General features: G+C 40.6%; 2 protein-coding genes and 1 non-coding gene across 3 annotated transcripts; all 3 read right to left on the bottom strand.

Moving 5' to 3' along the window:
• Positions 1 to 3,383: 3,383 nt before the first annotated feature.
• LOC114172716 lies at positions 3,384 to 4,025 on the bottom strand. The gene has a single exon (XM_028057047.1). It carries the CDS (start codon positions 4,023 to 4,025, stop codon positions 3,384 to 3,386), a length of 642 nt encoding a protein of 213 aa, XP_027912848.1.
• A 2,066-nt stretch (positions 4,026 to 6,091) lies between these two features.
• On the bottom strand, positions 6,092 to 6,775 carry LOC114172715. Its single transcript, XM_028057045.1, has 2 exons — positions 6,586 to 6,775; positions 6,092 to 6,438 (listed from the first exon to the last, which is right to left on the bottom strand). Exons 1-2 carry the CDS (start codon positions 6,773 to 6,775, stop codon positions 6,092 to 6,094), a joined length of 537 nt encoding a protein of 178 aa, XP_027912846.1.
• A 4,984-nt stretch (positions 6,776 to 11,759) lies between these two features.
• Positions 11,760 to 11,866, bottom strand: LOC114172719. Its single transcript, XR_003602237.1, has one exon. It is a non-coding gene; the product is annotated as a small nucleolar RNA R71 (small nucleolar RNA).
• Between the last annotated feature and the right edge of the window lie 10,540 nt (positions 11,867 to 22,406).

Here is a 22,406-nt window from a genome sequence, read left to right as displayed (position 1 = left end):
AATGGTCATCGATCTTTCATATCAAGACCCTCTTCGATGGAATGGTCATTGATTTTCATATGTTTTCATATCGAGGCCCTCTAAAAAGGTATTGGTCATCGATCTTTCATATAAAGACCCTCTTCGATGGAATGGTCATTGATTTTCATATGTTTTCATATCGAGGCCCTCTACAAAGGCACTAGTCATCGATCTTTCATATCAAGGCCCTCTACAAATGCAATGGTCATCGATCTTTCATATCAAGACCTTCTGCAAAAGCAATGGTCATTGATTTTCATATGTTTTCATATCGAGGCCCTCTACAAAGGTACTGGTCATCGATCTTTCATATCAAGGCCCTCTGCAAAAGCAATTGTCATTGATTTTCATATGTTTTCATATCGAGGCCCTCTACAAAGGTATTGGTCATCGATCTTTCATATCGAGGCACTCTGCAAATGCAATGGTCATCGATCTTTCATATCAAGACCCTCTACTAAAGCAATGGTCATTGATTTTCATATGTTTTCATATCGAGGCCCTCTACAAAGGTATTGGTCATCGATCTTTCATATCGAGGCCCTCTGCAAATGCAATGGTCATCGATCTTTCATATCAAGACCCTCTACAAAAGCAATGGTCGTCGATCTTTCATATCAAGACCCTCTGCAAAAGCAATGGTCATTGATTTTCATATGTTTTCATATCGAGGCCCTCTACAAAGTAGCTGGTCATCGATCTTTCCTATCAAGGCCCTCTGCAAATGCACTAGTCATCGATCTTTCATGTCAAGACCCTCTTCGATGGAATAGTCATTATTTTTCTTAAATGTTTGCATTGATGTGATTTCTTTTTAGAGCCCGGATGAAATTAGTGTTTCTGTCTTTTCTTATATCTTACTTTGATGATGAAAATGACTAATTTTTCGTATCATCTAGTAAGATCTAAGAAAAGAGGGGCAGTTGTCAACACCCAATTTTGTCCGGGCAAATAACTTTATTTTAAAATAAAAAAAATAAAATAAAAAAATAAAATAAAATAAAATAATAAGGTAAAATAATATATATATATATATATATATATATATATATATTCAAAAATAAGTGTTACATAAAAAATAAAAGAATCGTTAAAAAAATAATAATAAAAATTAATTAATAAAAGTTTTTAATTTATGTTTTTTTAAGCGTTAAAATAACCCTTTTGTTTTTTTTTATATAATTAAAAAATATTTTTTCGTTTTTAATTAATTAATAAAATCAGGAATTAAAAATTAAAAAAATTAAAAAGTTAATAATTATTTATTATTAATTAATATTCATTTTTATTAATTAAATTCAAAAAATTAAAAATTAAAAAACACAAAAAATAGTTTTTGAAAACAACGGTTACTCATGGTCTCAACTTTCTCCAACCACTGCGTTCACTTCCTCCAACTGCTGCTCAGAGTTCGTGTGGTCTCAACTCCCCAACTGCTCTTTACACCAAACCGCTAGACATTTTTTTTCTTAAAAAGAGTTTTTTGGACAGATTCATTGATTACGGTAACACATCCATGCAAGCACCGTCATCTTCTTCTCTAACATTTTAAGCCATCATCAACCATCCTCTACACCCATTTTTCACGCACTTTCATCCAAACCATTCTTTAAAAACAAATCAAAACAAAGAATCAATAAGTCACTGTGAAGAAAGGGGGAAGGGTTGAAAAGACTTCGAGAAACAGAGAGCGAAGATGACGATGTAATTGGCGGCGATCTCTTTGACGGAATGGCAGCCGCGACGAGCTTGGTGGCTCGAAGAAGACGCGAGCAGAGGAAACGGTGCAGCAGTGTTTCACACGGCAATAAGCGGTACAGTGGCGAGCAGTGTCGGTGCCGACGTTTACAAACCTCCGAGAGTGGTTGTCGTCACCGTTGGCGGCTTTGCCGCAAGCATGGTTGCGTTTTGAACGTGATTGGTGGACGCACATGATGTTGTGGTGGCATAGATGGCTGTCGGTGTCGTCGTGGGTGGTGGCGCCGTGAGCAATGTCGCCGGCGGCTTGGGAGTGAGTAGTAGTAATGGTGTTTGCGTGGTGGCCTTGTGTGGGAGGTAGAAGATGAAGTTGGGGAAGAAGAGCTTAAGTGATGTGCGTTCTGGATTTGATTTAGGTTTAAGGTTTTGGCAGATTCTTTTAATTCTTCGTGCACCGCCATGACTTAATTCTCACACTTATGAAAATTTGTTTCATAATTGGACCATTTGTTTTGGTTTTATTTACTTCATGCACTCCCAAATATAATAACCCCACACCCCGTACATTTAGTTTTATTTTATCTTATGTACCCGCGTGTTCACTAAGCACACACCCCACTCTTTTAATTTCTTTTTTAGGCTAGAATGAGTTTACTTTATGCACCATGCATTTTCTCTATGTGCACCCCATTCCTATGTATGTAGTTTTTCTCATTGCACCCACATATTTACTTATGCACTTTTATTTTCTATTTCCAATTTTACCTATTTCTAATTAAATATCACATTTCAATCACATCGTTTTCAAAAATAATAAAAATATATTCAATTGAAATAAAAATTAAAATAGTTTTCAAAAATGATTAATAAAAGTTAATAATTATTTTCTTTCTTTATTTATTTATTTAATTTAGTGTCTAATCGACCGTTCGCGTCGCACGACACTTCCTTTCAAAATAAAAAATTATAAAATTGTTTTGTTGTCTAATCGACCGTTCGCGTCGCACGACACTCTTTTTCAAAATATAAAAATTATAAAATAGTTTTTGTGTCTAATCGACTGCTCGCGTCGCACGACACTCCTTTTCAAAATATAAAAATTATTAAAATTGTTTTGGTGTCTAATCGACCGCTCGCGTCGCACGACACTTATTTTCAAAAATGTCAAAAGACAACTTTAAAAATTAAATATTGTAATCAAGTTTTATCAAGAACTACGTGATCCTTGATTCTCCATTGTGAATGGAGATACGTAGGAGCAGGGCAAATCCTTGTCAGGTTCCCATTCCAAAAATTTAAAGGCTTTTCAAATAGTTTTATAAAGAACTACGTAGCCCTGATTTCTCATTTTCAATGACAATACGTAGGACCAAGGTTTTAACCCTTGTCGGGTCCTTTTCTCTCCAAATATAATTTTGTTCAATATTTTTTATTTTTGGGAAAAATAAATATATAAAATAAAACACATCTCTTTTGCAAATTTAATTAAAGGTACCGCCTTTGGGCGGGCGCTGTAGGGTGCTAATACCTTCCCTACGCGTAACCGACTCCCGGACCCTAAATTTGGTTTTCGCAGACTTTATTTTATTTTTATAGTTTTCCATAGTTTTCTACAATAAACTATGGTGGCAACGTGTAATCTCTTTTTCCAAATTAATTTATTTTTAGTTCGTTGTCCCACCGCGATTTAGGTTGCGACACCAGGCAAAAAGATGTGGGTGTGATTTCCTCATATCCTCCTCCAACTCCCAAGTCGAGTCACCCGTTCTCTGATCCCAGATAACTGTAACCAGGCGGACTTCTTTTCCTCGGCGCTCCTCAACTTTGCTATCCTCTAGAGCGACGGGTGGTACTTCCACTATGAGGTCTTCCTTGATCTGTATATCCTCGGCTTCCAACACATGCGCTGAGTCAAACACGTACTTCCTCAACTGTGAGACATGAAACACTGGATGAAGGTTCGGCAATTGCGGGGGTAAGGCTATCTCGTAAGCCACCGGCCCAATCCTCCTCGTGATTTGATAAGGGCCAAGGAACTTGGGCAAAACCTTCCTTGAGCAGAGAGCCCTTCCCACGCCCGTGGTATGGGTCACCCTCAGGAATACATGATCACCAACTGCGAACTCCAGAGGTCTCCTCCTACGGTCTGCATAGGCCTTCTGCCTACACTGAGAAGCCTGCATCCTGTTCCTCACCGTTCTCAATTTCTCAGTGGTCTGCTCTAACAATTCTTGTCCAAGCAACACCGCTTCCCCATAGAGAGGAGTCCTACACCTCCTGCCATAAAGAGCCTCGTATGACGCCATGTCGATGCTCGCATGAAAACTGTTGTTGTAGGTGAACTCTATCAAAGGTAATACCTCATCCCAAGCACCCAGATGATCCAATATGCAATTCCTCAACAAATCCTCTAATGACTGAATCGTCCTCTCAGACTGGCCATCGGTTTGAGGGTGATAAGCTGAGCTCATAGTCAACTTGGTCCCCAAAGCCTGTTGTAAGGTTTGCCAGAACCGGGATGTAAACCGTGGGTCTTTGTCAGAAACTATGCTTGAAGGTACTCCATGCAACCTCACGATCTCCTTAATGTACAACTGGGCTAACTTGGCCATAGACATCCTTAAGTTCATCGCCAAAAAGTGGGCACTCTTGGTCAACCGGTCCACTATCACCCAGATGGTGTCATGTCCTCTAAAAGTCCGTGGCAAATGTGTTACAAAATCCATTGAGATGTTGTCCCATTTCCACACTGGTATTTCTAAGGGTTGTAGGTTCCCACCGGGCCTCTGGTGCTCCACCTTCGCCTTCTGACAAGTTAAACATGCTGATACAAACTGAGCCACATCCCTCTTCATCCCTTGCCACTAGAAAGTCTCCTTAAGATCTCGGTACATCTTAGTCATGCCAGGATGCAAACTAAGACGACTCTTATGTCCTTCCTCAAGAATTAACTTTTTTACCTTGGGTACACAGATCCTATCCTGGAACCTCAAGATATCATCATTACCCAAAGTGAAATCTCTAGTCTCACCTGACCCAAGCTGTTCTCTGACTCTGTTCAGGATGGCATCTAATAACTGTCTCTCTCTCACTAAGCTCGAGAAGTCACTAGATATAGTAAGGGTACTACACCTAATGGACTCGGACCCCAACTCCACCTATAGCCTCATGTCCCTAAAATTCTCCAGCAATTCTACCTCTTTTATAATGAGATGTGTCGTATGTACAGTCTTCCTACTCAGAGCATCTGCCACCACATTTGCCTTCCCCAGATGATATAGGAGCTCGAAGTCATAATCTTTCAAGAACTCCATCCACCTTTTCTACCTCATGTTCAGCTCCTTCTGGTCGAACAAGTACTTTAAAGTTTTGTGGTCGCTGAACAATGAAACTGAGCACCATAAAGATAATGCCTCCAAATCTTCAAGCCAAAGACTATCGCCGCCAACTCCAAGTCATGAGTGGGGTAGTTCCTCTCATGCACCTTGTGTTGTCTCGAGGCATATGCCACAACCTTCTTCTCCTGTATCAAAACGCAACCAAGTTCGAGGTTGGAGGCGTCACAGTAGACCTCGAACGGCTTCCCGACATCCGGGATCACTAGTTTCGGAGCGCTAGTCAATCTTCTCTTCAACTCCTGGAAACTTTCCTCGCACTTATCTGTCAAAGTGAAGGGTTGGTCCTTCCGAGTAAGCAATGTCAGGGGTGCCACAATTTTGGAGAATCCCTCTATGAATCTCCTATAGTTGCCCGTTAACCCCACAAAGCTCCTGATCTCTGTGGCCGATTTAGGACTTTACCACTTTACCACTGCCTCAACCTTCGCTGGGTCCACTGCAATCCCCTTGGCGGATATCACATACCCCCAAAACTGAACCTCATCCATCCAGAATTCGCACTTGGACAACTTGGCATACAACTATTTCTCTCTCAAAACACCAAGCACCAACCTCAGGTGTTCTGCATGCTCCTCTTGAGTCTTAGAATAGATAAGGATGTCGTCTATGAAGACTACGACAAACTTATCTAAGAAGGGTCTGAAAATTCGGTTCATGTAGTCCATGAACATTGCTGGAGCATTGGTCACACCAAAAGGCATAACCACATACTCATAGTGTCTATACCGGGATCGGAAGGTCATCTTCTGCACATCATCAGCCTTTACCAAAATCTGATGGTATCCCAATCGCAGGTCTATCTTCGAGAATACTGACGACCCATGCAGCTGATCCATCAAGTCATCAATTCTCGGGAGCGGATACTTATTCTTGATCGTCATCTTGTTCAGTTGCCTGTAGTCCACACACAGGCGTGAACTCCCATTCTTCTTCTTTACCAGCAACACTAGTGCTCCCCACGGTGAAGTGCTGGGTCAGATAAACTGCTTCGCCATCAGTTCCTCTATCTGTTTCTTAAGTTCCACTAACTCTGCCGGAGACATGCGGTATGGAGCCATCGATACCGGACATGTCCCCGGTAGTAGGTCAATAGAGAACTCCACCTCCCTATTGGGAGGTAACCAAGGTACTTCATCCGGAAACACGTCCTCAAACTCATGCACCACAGGTATAATTGATGGTCCCTCTCTCTCCTCTAATTTCATACGAGTGAAGATTATGAAGCATTGCGCGCCACTCTGAATCTCCCTCACTATCCCCTGAGGAGACACCAACTCGAGCTCCTCTGAATCGGGAAACAACAACCTCTTCTCCCGGCAGTCTATAAGGATACAGTTGGCAGAGAGTCAATCCATCCCTAGGATCAATTCCAACTCTTAGAGAGGCAGACATATCAGATTCACCCTATATCTGCATCCTTCCACCTCCACAGGACACCTAGCACACAAGGACGACGTCCTGACCAAACCTGATGTCGGAGTAGATACCACAAGTTCACACTGCAGCTCACACACCGGCAGACCCAACTTTTTCACACAAGCATCTGACACAAAGGAGTATGTCGCTCTAGAATCATATAACACGCAACATCTCATCCCAGAAATCACACAATAACCCATAACGAGGTTACCTGAACCTGCCGCCTCTACTCCGATCATGGCGTAGACTTTGCTCGTCGCCTAAGGTCTGTTGCCTCTATCTCTTCGCTGGTGCTGGTGAGCAGTCTGGATTGGAAGGCGTGCCGCTGCCCTAGCAAGAGTGGGACAATCCTTCCCAAAGTGGCCCTTCTTGCAATAGTTGTTGCATCTGCGGTAACCCTCCATGCGTGGGCAAGCGCTCCTCAGGTGTGGGTCCCCACATATGTAACACTACACTCGACCCTGTTGGGGAGGAAGAGCCCTAGACCATTAAGGCTGATGGGGAGGTCTGTCATATTGTCTCCTCCGCTCATCGTGTCTGGGCTTGGACCCAGATGGTCCATCAATCCTCTGAGGCTGCTGGGGCCGCTGACCCTCTACCTCATTCTTCATCTTCTCCATCACCTTGGCCTTCTCCACCAGAGCGGCAAAATCCTTAATGGATAAGGGTGCTACCATCAAGCGAATATCTCCCCTGAGGCCGTTCTCAAATTTCCAGCATCTCCACTTCTCATCGAGCGGCAAGGTATAAAAGCGGCTGAGGTGCTTGAACTTCTCAGCATAGTCGGTCACCGTCTTCCCTCCCTAGGTCAATTGGAGGAATTCCACATCCTTGGCATATCGAATGCTGTTTGGGAAATATTCTGAGAGGAATTTCCCCCTAAAAGCCTCCTACGTCACCAGCTCGCCTCTCTCCTCCATGATGGATTTGGTACTGGTCCACCAGTGCTCAGCCTCCCCGGTAAGCATGTATACTCTAAAAGCTAACCTGTTCTTCGCTGGGCATGTTTTTGCATCTAAGATCCTCTCCAGATCCTTCAGCCACTGGTTTGGTGCGTCAGGGCTCATCTTCCCATTGAACTTCACGGGATGGTGTTTTAGGAAGTCTTTCAGACTCCACTCCCTGACTGGTGGTCGTGGCTTCGGGCCAAACACAGGGGCAATCGCCCTATTCTCTTCCAGCTGGCGGAGGGCCTCCATCTGCTACATCACTGCCTGTTGTTCCCAAAGCGACACCGCTTGTCGCTGCATCGCTGCCTCATGTTGTTGCATCATCGCTGTGCTTTGCTGCGTCATGGCAGCCACCATCGCCTCTATTGCCCTGGCGATATCGGGCTAGTCACCCTCGAACGATTGCAAAGTCCTATGAGGAGGTGCCATAGTTCACTGGCACACAGAAAATCACTTGGTTAGTCTCGAATAAGGCAAGAATTTAACTAAGAACACTCAGAAGGCACAGAGAAAGCTAAGCGGACATCCAAGTTCATAGACCTAAGGAATGACCGCTCTGATACCATAAATGTAACGTCCCATTTAATTACTAAGCGAAATTAAAAGACACGTCACATAAAATAGTAATGTAGAGTAGTCCTGGGGTCCTTAACACAACCCCTACAAACTGGGCACACCACGATGCCAACGGAAACCAGATAAAAGTCTAACAAAATGAGAGTAGAATAGTAAGGCATAGAGCAATACATGGGCTGTAGCCCTAAAGAAAACCCATGAAGGAAAGAAACATAAAGTCCAGCGTAGATGGTTAAGCAGCGGAATCGCCATTTCCTTGCTGACCACGGGAACCTCGCGCATCTGCTCCCATCAATTAAATTGATGATCATCGCAAGAAAGAAGAGCCACATACAAGACAACCATACAACAAACAGGGTAAGCTAGAGCTAACAACATTTTCATCATACAGTCAAATATACTTTCACCATCCAATATCCATACAACAATCAAGCATGTTATGACTTTTCAATCGATACACTACGACTCGACTCGACTCATCCGGATACATATAACCTGGTCGGATTCAATGCATGCTTGCACTTGTGGTGGATACCTCTGCTCACCCCCAAGCTGCTCACCCCCGAGCTATGTGTTACAAGTGTTATGATGGATCAATTTTCCCTCACCACAAGGTTAGCCCTTAGTGAATTTCAGGCCTCCTACTACTCTCACCACAGGAGTCAGTCCGCTCTAGGTGAGACTAACTGACTCCTTAGAGTGTCAGGATGCAACCTTACCTTGAATCCTTACCTAGTTATACAGATGGGGCACCACCATGGACACCTACTAATAGGGGCCATGGAATTACGTCCCGACCACTGAAGCGCAACCCTGGAGGCCTCACCTAGAGACTCCAAGGAATTACACACTGACACGGACCCAACAATCATAAATCAACAATAAGAGAATACCAATCATGCTTACAATTCCATGTCAACCTCTAAAAAATAACACCTCATTCGTATCACATGTTGAACCCATACCACTGGTCATTACCACCCCATGAGTATAGGGCCTTGATGAGTCATTATTATCTTCCATTCCACTAGCCTTTGTGTACCCATTAGACAGTTGATTAGTGCTTAATTGTTCATCTTTAGAGTGTTTTTCATCTGTTGGGCTTTCATGGGCCATTGTTCCGAATTTGGACTAATTTTACATTATTTGGCCTAATTTTTATTTTTAATTATTTTTAGGTATTTGGGTGAAGCAATTTTGGAGCTTGGACGTCAATATTCAGTTGAAGAGAGTCGCCACATCATTTCCATGTCATTTCCACGTCAGCAAAGTCAATGGGTCAACATTTGAGGACTAGAGTGGCATTTTTGTAATTTTGCAGCTCATAATGGCAATTTCGTACTTCTGAGTGGCAGGGGTGATATGACCACGAAATTAGGTCTGCATGGGGAAGACCAGTCGCTCTATCATCTTCAACCTCTCTTCAAAACGTCCATTTTCGTTCTCCAAGCTTCCATGGACGTGCCCCTTGCGGTTTTTCACGTTTTTGGCTCATTTTTACCGTTTTTATGCATATTTGATAGCACCCATTGAGGGTTTTACGTTTTGAATTCGTTTTCTTGCTTGGGCAGTTCGTTTTGTGGGTTTTATACACTTGGAATATCACCCATTAATGAGCTTTTCGCATTTATATATGATAGCACCGTTTTGCATTCCATTGAAGCTTTGAAATCTCTCTTTTTGCTCTTAATTTGCGTTTTTCAAATTTCATAAGTTAGGGGTTTTTGATTCTATTTTTGTGATTCTAGAATTATGGTGTCTAATTGCTCATTTCCATGTCTAGCTAATTTCGTGTATTGACTCCTTGATAAAAAAATGCAATGAAGCTTTGAGGTTGTGCTTACTTGTGAAATCTGCCATATCTCTTTGTTCTAATTCGAGAATGAATTGTGATGAATCTGTTTGTGCTTAATTTACAGAGTAATTTCATGTGTTTTGGTTAAGTTATGTTCATGCTTAATTTATGTAACTTGTGCATAATGAAGCTAGATTGTAATTTTCGCTTAGTAGATTATTATCTAGTGGATTGAGAGAAGGCAGAGATGTTAAGTTCGTGGCCTATGATAAGTGAATTTGTGTTTGAATCAAGGATGTCAATACGGTTTTAATCACTCTTTGCATTCAATTTAATCTGTTGATTAGAATTCTGAATTTGTCTGCCAACCCCCCCTCCCCCTTTGTGCTGTATTGTTGTGTTCGTCTGGAAATTGAAGCTTTGAATGAAAATATTGGTCGTTGGGAGACGACTTGGTTCACTTTCAGATATTGCATTTAATATGTTTTAATTTGGTGGGGTACGACCTCTATCAAATTTGGCGCCGTTGCCAGGGACCAATCGTTTCGTTCAAAGTAAAATTTTCAGTGTGTTTGTGTTTTGTGTTTTAGTGTGTGTAGTTCAAGTGTGGTTGAGTTGGTATATGTTCATTGTGATGTTAATGTTGTCTTAAGTTCAGTGCCTGTTTCCATTCCTGTGTGTTTCTGTGTAGTGTAGTGAATAGTGTCGCGGCGCGCATGAATAGTGTCATTTGTAGTAGTGAATAGTGTATGAATAGTGTCCGAATATGGCATTTAACTTCTGGATTTTTGTTCTGGTAGCTACGGTGCTTGTTTTGACTTGAAATTTCCCCCCCCCACTTCTAAGACATTGAACTTGATAGGAAAAATAGCTGGAGCAGTTGGTAAGGTTTGAGTTAAGAGATTCAAAAAAATTTTGGACTGATTTTTAGTGAAAATTCAGAGAACCATAACTTTTGCTCTGGTTATCAGAATCACTATTATTTTATATGCATTTGGGGTGGAATTTGATATCCCACCTTCATGGACTCGGCTTTTCCGGTTTCCAAACTCAGATTCTCCAGAAAATGCCATTTTCTACATTTCCGCAATCTTTTTTGTGATTTTTCTTCATTTTTTCCACTTTTGAAAAATTGTTAAAAATACTTGTGCTTTGAGTTTTGATCTGATTTTTTTAGTGCTTCTGTTTGACCACTCAAAGGAATATCCTACCAATTTTCAAGTCATTTGGAGGTCGTTTGAGTATACTTGTAGTTATACCCTATGTTATGCCAATATCACTAGAATTTATGTTTTTGGGTGCATGACTAGGGGAAACCCAAGTGAATTACAACCATTTGACCTTGAGATTGATAGGACATTCCACAGAGGAAGTAGGCATCTTAGGAATCCATATTTGCATGCTGAATATTCAGTGACTTTTCTTGACTCTTAGGATTCTCATCACATTCTTGACACTCCTCATTCTTTGCATTCTGAGCATACTGTTTATTCTGGGCATTTTGATTTTCATACTGATAATATGGCTCAACCTCTTACACCTCATGAGAGAACCATGAGTGAGCTCACTGCACCAGAGTTCACTTATGATAGTTTATGCATTCAATACCCTGAGGAGGAGGTTCCATATGTGCTGAAAACTGGTTTAATACACTTGTTGCCAAAGTTTCATGGTCTTGCAGGTGAGGACTCGTGCAAACACTTGAAGCAATTTCATGTCGTTTGTTCCACCATGAAGCCTGCAAATGTGCAGGAGGACCATGTATACTTGAAGGCTTTCCCTCATTCTTTGGAGGGTAATGCGAAAGACTGACTGTACTACCTAGCACCCAGGTCCATCACAAGCTGGGATGACCTGAAGAGATTGTTCCTTACCAAGTTCTTTCCTGCTTCAAGGACAACAGCCATAAGGAAGGAGATTTATGGCATCAAGCAGCAATGTGGGGAGACCCTTTATGAGTACTGGGAGAGGTTCAAGAATCTTTGTTCAAGCTGCCCACACCATCAGATCTCTGAACACCTCCTTCTGCAGTATTTTTATGAAGGCTTGCACCACATGGATCGAAATATGATTGATGCCGCAAGTGGTGGTGCCCTTGGTAACATAACCCCAACTACAGCCAGACAACTAATAGAGAACATGGCTTCAAATTCTCAACAATTTGGCACAAGGAGTGATGCCATAGTTGTTAGAGGTATTCATGATGTAGGAGCAGCTGAGTACACAAAGAAGTTGGAGACTAAGATTGATGCTCTTACCACACTGGTCAACCAACTTGCTTCCAATTAGAGAGCTCCAGCTGCCAGAGTTTGTGGCCTTTGTACATCTGTTGATCATTTTACAGACTCTTGCCTAGCATTTTAACAACAGGCTGCTTCTCCTTCTTCTTCTACACCAGTGGACACACCTCAGGCCTATGTAGCAAATATTTTCAACAAGAATAGGCCCCAACAACAACAACAAAACCACCATGATTTGTCAACCAACAGATATAATCCAGGATGGAGGAATCACCTCCACAACAAAGAGTTGCACTTGCAGCCCCAACAATTTTAAAATGTGCAACCACCTCCACAACAAAGAGTTGCACCTGCACCACAAGCTGCTCCAGTTCCACCTGTACCCACACCAGCTCCTGCTGCAGCACCTGCACCTTCTTCTTCTACTTTATTGGAGGAGTTAGTCAGGATGATGACCCTTCAAAATATGCAATTCCAGCAGGAGACTAGGGCCTCAATCCAGAGTTTGACAAATCAAATGGGGCAGATGGCCACTCAGCTAAACCAGGCACAAGCTCAGAATTCTGACAAGCTTCCATCACAGACGGTGGAAAATCCTAGGAATGTGAGTGCCATTACTTTGAGATCTGGGAAGAACATTGAAGTTCCCACTTCCGAGCCTACACCTCCAAAGGAAGCCAACCCTGCTACACTTCAGAGAAAGCGTGATGCTCATGCAGCTGGTCCTTCCACATCTGGTGTGACTTCTACACCTTCCACCTCTACTGCTGCACCTTCCATACCTCTTCCTTTCCCTCCAAGAGCCATTCCGAGCAAAAAGATGGAAGAGGTTGACAGGGAGATCTTAGAAACTTTCAGGAAAGTGGAGGTGAACATACCTCTGTTGGATGCCATTAAACAGATTCCCAGATATGCAAAGTTCTTAAAGGAGCTATGCACGCACAAGAGGAGGCTAAAGGGAAACGAAAAGATCAGCATGGGCAGAAACGTGTCAGCATTGATAGGTAAATCTATTCCTCAGATTCCTGAGAAGTGCAAGGACCCAGGTACATTTTGTGTACCTTGCATCATAGGTAACAATAAATTTGAAAATGCAATGCTTGATCTTAATGCTTCAATAAATGTAATGCCTCTGTCTATTTTTAAATCTCTTTCTCTTGGACCCTTGCAACCTACGGGTGTGGTGATTCAGTTGGCAAATAGAAGTGATGCCCAACCCGCAGGTTTGGTTGATGATGTTTTGGTTCATGTTGGTGAATTGATTTTCCCTGCTGATTTTTACATTCTTGACATGGAAGAGGGATTTTCACATGGTTCTGCACCAATCATTTTAGGCAGACCATTTTTGTCCATGGAGTTTAATGATATTGTTGTACGATTTAACATTTTGGATGCCATGCAACATCCTTCTGAGGATCATTCTGTTTTTCACGTGGATATTATTGATGATGTTGTTGATGGATTGATTTCTGATTTCCACTTTTTGCATGCATTAAAACATTCATCCGTGTCTGAGTTATCTGAATTTGCATGCATTGATGTTCTTGATTCTGATTCTGCTTCTGATTTTGATGATGCTGAATATGATGTGGATAATTTGAATCTAATGAGTTTGACTCTCTGGATGTTGTACCTATTGACTTTGATGTTATACAATCAGGTTGCACTAACCATGTTGCAGGAAGTACACATGCATCTGATTATTTTGCTCAGGTACAAGCTGTGGAACCCATTTCTCCCTCCCTTCTGGTTCCTGATATTCAGCCAGCATCCAGTACTTCAGAGTTGAAACCACTGCCAGACAACGTCAAGTATGTCTACCTAGAGGAGGAGGACAAACTGCCTGTCATCATTTCCACCTCCCTCACTGCTGAACAAGAGCAGAGGTTGTTGCATGTTCTTAAAAAGCATAAGAAGGCAATTAGATGGACATTGACTGACATCCCTGGTATTACCCCATCAACATGCATGCACAGGATATTGTTGGAAGATGGAGCAAAGCCAGTGAGACAGCCACAGAGGCGACTCAACCCTGTCATCTCAGATGTTGTAAAGAAGGAGGTGACCAAGCTTCTACAAGCTGGGATCATCTACCCCATTTCTGACAGTCAGTGGGTTAGCCCGATCCATGTTGTTCCAAAGAAGACTGGCCTCACTGTAGTCAAGAATGAAAAAGAAAAGCTGATTCCAACAAGAGTGCAAAACAGTTGGAGGGTTTGCATTGGCTATAGAAGGCTAAATCAAGAAACCAGAAAAGACCACTTCCCCCTGCCTTTTATTGATCAAATGCTTGAGCGCTTGGCAGGTAAGTCCCACTATTGCTTTCTTGATGGGTTTTTTGGTTACTTTCAAATTCACATTGCACCTGAGGACCAAGATAAAACCACATTCACCTGCCCCTTTGGCACTTTTGCCTATAGGAGGATGTCGTTTGGCCTATGCAATGCCTCTGGCACATTCCAGCGGTGCATGCTTAGCATTTTTAGTGATTTTCTTGAAAAATGCATAGAGGTGTTTATGGACGACTTTACTGTATATGGGTCCTCGTTTGATGCATGTTTGGATAGTTTGGACAGAGTTTTAAACAGGTGCATCAAATCTAACCTTGTTCTCAATTTTGAGAAATGTCATTTCATGGTAGAACAAGGCATAGCATTGGGGCACATAATTTCAAAAAAGGGCATTGAAGTTGACCCTGCCAAGATCTCAATTATTTCACAATTGCCTTACCCCTCTTCTGTGCGAGATGTTCGTTCTTTTCTTGGCCATGCTGGGTTTTACAGGCGCTTCATTCAGAATTTCAGCAAAAGGGCCCTCCCACTGTCCAACCTACTGCAAAAGGATGTTGACTTCATCTTTGATGAAGGATGCAAAGAGGCTTTTGATTGCCTCAAGAAGGCCCTGACCACAACTCCAATCATTCAGGCGCCCAACTGGACAGCCCCATTTGAGCTTATTTGTGATGCATCCAACTATGCATTAGGGGTTGTTCTAGCTCAAAGGATTGATAAGCAGCCGAGGGTAATCTACTACGCCTCCAGGACATTAGATGCCGCCCAAGCAAACTATACCACAACAGAAAAGGAGCTCCTTGCAGTAGTTTTTGCACTTGAAAAGTTTCGATCTTATCTGCTTGGTTCTCCTGTTGTTGTGTTTACTGACCATGCAGCTCTTAAGTACCTGTTGAAGAAGGCATAATCAAAACCTCGGCTGATAAGATGGATGCTCTGGCTCCAAGAATTCGATTTGGAAATCTGTGATAGGAGCGAAGCACAAAACCTGGTTGCAGACCACCTAAGCAGGATTGAGAGGTCTACTGATGATGCTTCACCGATCCGGGATGACTTTCCCGATGAAAGTTTTTGACACTCTCTACTTCTTCCTCACCTTGGTTTGCTAACATTGTTAATTATCTTGCTGCTTTTGCTTTACCTCCTCTAGCATCCAGAGCTCAATGTGATTAACTCAAGAGCGATGCTAGGTATTACATTTGGGATGACCCCTATCTGTGGAAAATGTGCAGTGATCAGGTTACCATGAGATTGACTCGGTCCTCAAATTTTGTCATTCATTGGACCTGCTGGTCACCTTGGCACACAAAGGACAGCTCGTAAGGTGCTAGATTGCGGATTTTATTGGCCCACCATCTTCAAAGATGCATGGAGGATTTGTAGCACATGTAAGGAATGCCAACGAGCAGGAGGAGCCATTTCTTGGAGACAACAGATGCCTCAACAACCTATGCTATTTTGTGAGGTGTTTGATGTCTGGGGTATAGATTTCATGGGCGCTTTCCCTATCTCTTTTGGTTTCACTTACATCTTGCTTGTTGTTTATTATGTTTCAAAATAGGTGGAAGCCAAAGCCACTAGAACTAATGATGCTCGAGTTGTTGTGGACTTTGTTAGGTCTCACATATTTTGCAGGTTTGGAGTTCCTCGAGCTATTGTTAGTGACCAGGGCACCCATTTTTGCAACAGATCCTTGGGGGTTTTGCTTCAAAAGTACGGGATTGTGCATAAACTTTCTACACCATATCACCCCCAAACTAATGGGCAAGCCGAGGTCTCAAACAGAGAAATCAAGAGGATCTTGGAGAAGATTGTGCAGCCCAACAGGAAGGATTGAAGCAATAGACTTGGGGATGCTCTATGGGCTCACATGACTGCTTATAAGGTACCTATAGGGATGTCTCCTTATCGGGTTGTCTTTGGTAAGCCATGCCACCTTCCAGTGGAGATAGAGCATCGAGCATACTGGGCTATCAAGTCATGCAACTTCTCTCTTGATCAAGCTGGGGAGGAAAGGAAGCTGTAGTTGAACGAGTTAGATGAGATCCGTCTGGTGGCATCTCAGAACTCTATGTTCTACAAGGAGAAAACCAAGAAATTCCATGATAGCTCCATAGCTAGAAAGGAGTTTGTTGTTGGTCAGCAAGTTTTACTGTATAACTCCAGACTTGGACTCATGGGGGGTAAGTTGCGATCAAAGTGGATTGGTCCTTTTGTTGTTACTAATGTTTATCCTTATGGTGCAGTTGAAATCAAAAGCCAGTCCACTGATAATAGTTTCAAAGTGAATGGGCATCGTTTGAAGCCATTCCTCAGCAATCCTGCCTTGGTGGATACTGTTGTGGAGGAAACTTCCCTGCTTGACCCCACTGCTGTTTCACCATGATTTAGGGACTTTTCTTTCCCCTACTTCTTTACTTCTATTGCACTTGTCCAAGACTGTTTGTCTATTGTTGTTTCCGTTTGTTTGTTTCATTTTTGTTTATTTGTGTTAGTTAGTGTTATGTTTTTGCTTTCTGTTTGGAACACTCACTTCACTTTTGGAGGATGAGTTGTTGGTTACTCTGTGGACTGATATCCTTGCTATCTCTTTGCATGTCAAGTTGCTTTTGGAATTATTTTACCCTGTATGAGAATTTGAGCCACTCTCTGTTCTTTGATTGTGTGATATATGCCTCTTGAATGCTTGCACAGTGGCCTTGGCTTGACTCTTTCTAAATGCTTTTCTGATTCACATGCATGTTGGGATATGATTTAGGCAATTTTGTTCTGTGAGCCTATAGCCAGATGAGCCTACCTTGAACTATTTTCGTTGATACCCCTTTTTGAGCTTGCATACCCTTTCATTGTTCTACATCTCATTACAAGCCCTTAGCCTGAAAAACCATGATTATTCCTACCTTAGGAAATTTTGGAGCTTTGGAATTGTTTTGAGAATGGGTGCTCAATTAAGTGTGGTCACGCACAAAAAGTGTGGTTGTTCGCGCACTTATTGTTGGTTCTTGGAATTGCTCATTTGTACACCAAAGTGGGATTTCAAAATTGTTGTTTCTCTTCATGTTCTTTGTATAGAAAAAGAAAAAAAAAGAGAAAACAAAAAGAAAAGGAAAGAGAATAAAGAAAAGAAATAAAAAGGAGTTTGGATTTGAGCATTGTGTGAGAACTGAAGTTGGAAGTGTTGGTGTTTGGGATTACTTTCATGATTGATTAAGACTTATTCCCCATTGCTCCTCTATTTCCTTGGTTGCTTAGCTACTTATCCATATGTTCCACACCTTGTCCTCAGCACCATTACAACCTTGAAAAGTTCTTCTGATCTTGATCTGCATGTGTTTCTAGTTTGGTTGTTAGTTCTAAAGGCTTGCCAAGTCTGTTTGATGTTTGTTTTTTAGGGGTGCTTTGAGAGTAAACAGTAGCCTAGAGATTTGAGTGATACAGTGCATATTTCGTGAGGTTATGTTGCTTTCAATTCTCTCCTTGAGCTGAACTGAGTACTTGACATGTTTTGAATTGCTTGGATGATGTTCATGGATACCTTGCAGCTTTGAATCCTTCTATGTTAGATGTGTTTCCATTTGTCTGTGTCGAGTCTGTTTGTCATGTGTCTGTTTGTCTTGTGTCTTTTTATCTCTCTTGTTATATTTGTGATATCCTTGCTTTGCTTTACTCTTTAATTTTGCCCAGGAGTGCAAAAGGGTAAGTGTGGTCGATTTTAATGAGTTGTTATTATCTTCCATTCCACTAGCCTTTGTGTACCCATTAGACAATTGATTAGTGCTTAATTGTTCATCTTTAGAGTGTTTTTCATCTGTTGGGCTTTATTGGACCACTGTTCCGAATTTGGACTAATTTCACATTATTTGGCCTAATTTTTGTTTTTAATTATTTTTAGGTATTTGGGTGAAGCAATTTTGGAGCTTGGACGTCAATATTCAATTGAAGAGAGTCGCCACATCATTTCCACATCATTTCCATGTCATTTCCACGACAGCAAAGTCAATGGCTCAACATTTGACGCCCAGAGTGGCATTTTTGTAATTCTGCAGCTCATAATGGCAGTTTCGTAATTCTGAGTGGCAGGGGTGATATGACCACGAAATTAGGTCTGCATGGGGAAGACCAGCCGCTCCATCATCTTCAACCTCTCTTCAAAACCTCCATTTTCGTTCTCCAAGCTTCCATGGACGTGACCCTTGCGGTTTTTCACGTTTTTGGCTCATTTTTACTGTTTTTATGCATATTTGACAGCACCCATTGAGGGTTTTACGTTTTGAATTCGTTTCCTTGCTTGGGCAGTTCGTTTTGTGGGTTTTATACACTTGGAACAACACCTATTAATGGGGTTTTCGCAGAGGTGTTAATTTGGTGGCCTATGATAAGTGAATTTGTGTTTCAATCAAGGATGTCAATATGGTTTTAATCACTCTTTTCATTCAATTTAATCTGTTGATTAGAATTCTGAATTTGTCTGCCAACCCCTCCCCCCCCCTTGTGTTGTATTGTTGTGTTTGTCTGGAAATTGTGATAGAGCACTATCCCAAGATTCCATACAAGAAGAACTTAAAGATGAACATTTACAATTCAAAGGACCTATGACAAGGGCAAGGAGTAAGAGATTGAAAAATCACATTTATTCAAGACTCTCGATACTACAAGCAACTACAAGTGGAAATTCAAAGGATATGAAGATCATGGCTTGGAGCACTCTTGAAGGATAATTATTAGGAAATTAATTTATATTTTTAAACTTTGGGTTTTCTTTTAGAAAATAAGTTATGTTTTTGGGCTTTGGGCTTCTTTTATAAATTAGTTTATGTTTTGGTTTGGGCCTTCTTGTAGGGTTCTTAGGTTTTCTTAAACTCATGTACCTATCTATATATAGAAGTATAAAAAACTATTCTAGACACTTTTAGTCATATATTGAATTTGATTTTCATTAAAGAGAGGGTTCTCTTTGTTCTTGGCTTAGGCCTCTGGTTCTTATCAAAGATTAACATCTTTGTGGCGAATCTTCACTTGACTTATCAATCTACTAGATTGTGGCGTCCTCCATCTCTGTCTTATTCCGCGTTCTTCTCTGATTTATTCGTGTCGTGCCTCTTCAGGATTCAAATTCAGAAACGATCATACTCTTTCCTAGATAGGATCGTATCATCTGGTATCTAGAGCAAGGTTCTGGTTTGAATTTCCTCTTCTATGTTATTTTTCTGTCATATGAAACAAAAAAAATTAATTACAATTTTTAATGTCTGTTTGTTCTATATTTTGTTTTAAATTTTGTTTTTTCCTTTGTAAGGAGTAAAACCCCTAAGGTTGTTTCCAATTTGGTTGAATTTTTTGTTTTTTTTATTTGGCGTATTTATTTATTTTTTTCTTTTTTGTTCTCTGTTTAAATTGTGTATTTTTACATTTGATTCGTGGAAATTATTTGTTATTGTGTTTGGGATTTGCAAGTGCCCTTAGTTTGATTTACATGAGTATGAGGGTTTGAAGGATCAATTGTTTAATTTGTTTTTGTGTTGAACTGCAAAAAAAATATATAAATACAACAAAAAAAAATATTGTGGATCAAGTCAAAAGGAAACAAATATATATTGGAAAAAAAAGTAGAAAAAGAAGGATCCAAAAAAAAGGGGGGGGGGAGTTCAACACAACTTTTATTGCAATTTTATTTGTGGTTTATTGATATTTACTTGCAATCAGTCTTTCTCTTAGAGTCTCCATGTTGTCTCATTTAAATCTCTTTGGTAGTCCTATTATTTTCTAATTTTAATTTTCTTGTTTTGTGTCTTTACAATTCCTTGAAGTTTTGTCTAGTGTTTTGAATCTCTTTGTCCTCTTAAGTCAAGATTTAGATCTCGCAACTTTCTTCACATTGTTTGTTCACTCTTTCCTTAAGCTACTAGAGTTCTTCGCCAAGCACTAAAGGGAATTTGAGTGGTAAAAGGCAAGAGAGTACATTCAAGAAAAAGCCTATATGTGTGATACACGAGTGGAAAATTGAGTGAAACACTTAGCGAAGTGGTGAGGTCCTAAAGATATTTTATTATACTAAACATTTTCTTGCAGGAATTAGCAAATATTGAGTAATGCAAAATGTTTCCACAGAGGCATCCTTCTGGAACTGGTTTAACATATGGTTTAAATTATCCTACTCCTAACAAAATCATTTGGTTCAAGGACTTGAACGTACCAAGAGACTGACATGTAGAGATACACCTAGTGTTTATGAGGTATTGGTAGCAGACGTTAATGCCTTGGAGTCCAGAATTATAAAGCTAATCGGCAAGATTGCTAGTATTAAACGGAAGCACAATCCTGATAGAAAATTATTGCCAAAGACAAGTACACTAAGATGTTCCAAATGTGAAGGCTATGGGCGTGAAACTCATCAATGTCCTAATGGGGATGCAAGTCCCATGACTCATGAAGACCTCAAGAACTACATTTCATACTTGAGAGAGGAGGAAGAAAGGATAATGCAAAAATTAGATATATTGAAAAGAAGGCAAGAGCGAAAGCTAAAAAGAGTCCATGAGAAGGAAACACTTATAGAAAATTAAGCAAAGGAAAAGAGAGAAAGAGACGAGAAAGAAAAGAGAGAAAAAGTAGGGAAAGAAAGGAGCGAGAGAGAGAGGAGAAAGAAGAAGGAGAGAGAAAAGAGAACAAAGAGCGAGAAAAAGTAAAGAAAGAAGAGAGTAGGAAAAGAGAAGGAAGAAAAGAGAGAAAAAGAAGAGAGCGAGAGAGAGGAGAAAGAAGAAGGAGAGAGAAAAGAGAAAGAAGAGCGAGAAAAAGTAATGAAAGAAGAGAGTAAAAAAGAGAGAAGGAAGAAAAGAGAGAAAAAGAAATAAGAGAGCATTATGAATTGTCAATGAAAAAATGTACTAACTTTCCTCTTATTGTTTTATTGCCTATGGACGATTTATTCATCAAAGAGCAATGGCATCAACAATGGAAAGACGAAAGGATACTTAGGGAAGAGCTATTCATCAAGCAACAAGGAGATCAACAATGGGAAGACGAAATGATGATAAAAAAAGACACAAGCTTAGAAATATATGCTCATGAGTTAGCTTGTTTACCCATTTCTAACAAACCTACGGGTGATCAAAGTCATACCTATAATTAGGTTGTTTGTTTGAGCAATATTCCTTTTCTTTTCTTTGAGCATTTTATCTTTAATTTAAAATTGTTTGATGATTGGTGCAGGTGGGTATTTGACCCTGGAGGTAGAACTCCAAATCTTTTATAATAAGAGATTGACCTCTTTCAGGATCCAAATTTCATTTTAGTAGAATTTCTATTATTTTATTTTTGATTTGTGTCTTTGATTTATGTTTGTGTTTGTGCATAGGACCTTCTAGAATTCGGGTTGAATTCTCTCCAAACAGGAGAGAATGATAAAGAATCTTCAAGTGAGACAAATTTGAGGACAAATTCTCTTTAAGAAGGAGGGAATGATAGAGCACTATCCTAAGATTCCATACAAGAAGAACTTAAAGATGAACATTTACAACTCAAAGGACCTATGACAAGGGCAAGGAGTAAGAGATTGAAAAATCACATTTATTCAAGACTCTTGATATTACAAGCAACTACAAGTGAAAATTCAAAGGATATGAAGATCATGGCTTGGAGCACTCTTGAAGGATAATTATTAGGAAATTAATTTATATTTTTAAACTTTGGGTTTTCTTTTAGAAAATAAGTTATGTTTTTGGGCTTTGGGCTTTCTTTTATAAATTAGTTTAGGTTTTGGTTTGGGCCTTCTTGTAGGGTTCTTAGGTTTTCTTAAACTCATGTACCTATATATAGAGGTATCAAAAACTATTGTAGACACTTTTAGTCATATATTGAATTTGATTTTCATTAAAGGCAGGGTTCTCTTTGTTCTTGGCTTAGGCCTTTGGTTCTTATCAAAGATTAACATCTTTGTGGCGAATCTTCACTTGACTTATCAATCTGCTAGATTGTGGCATCCTCCATCTCTGTCTTATTCCGCGTTCTTCTCTGATTTA

The sequence above is a fragment of the Vigna unguiculata genome, unplaced genomic scaffold (genome assembly GCF_004118075.2).
Source record: "Vigna unguiculata cultivar IT97K-499-35 unplaced genomic scaffold, ASM411807v1 contig_689, whole genome shotgun sequence".
Taxonomy (NCBI): domain Eukaryota; kingdom Viridiplantae; phylum Streptophyta; class Magnoliopsida; order Fabales; family Fabaceae; genus Vigna; species Vigna unguiculata.
Note: the sequence above shows the minus strand (reverse complement) of the source record. Positions and strands in the feature narration are given on the sequence as shown.

Bases quoted from the DNA above. Each gene is read 5' to 3' on its own strand.
- LOC114172716 (XM_028057047.1), bottom strand. From the start codon at position 4,025: ATGGCGTCATACGAGGCTCTTTATGGCAGGAGGTGTAGGACTCCTCTC.
- LOC114172715 (XM_028057045.1), bottom strand. From the start codon at position 6,775: ATGATCGGAGTAGAGGCGGCAGGTTCAGGTAACCTCGTTATGGGTTAT. The intron at 6,439-6,585 runs GTTTGGTCAGGA...GTATCCTTATAG, and splicing joins GGTATCTACTCCGACATCAG to ACTGCCGGGAGAAGAGGTTG.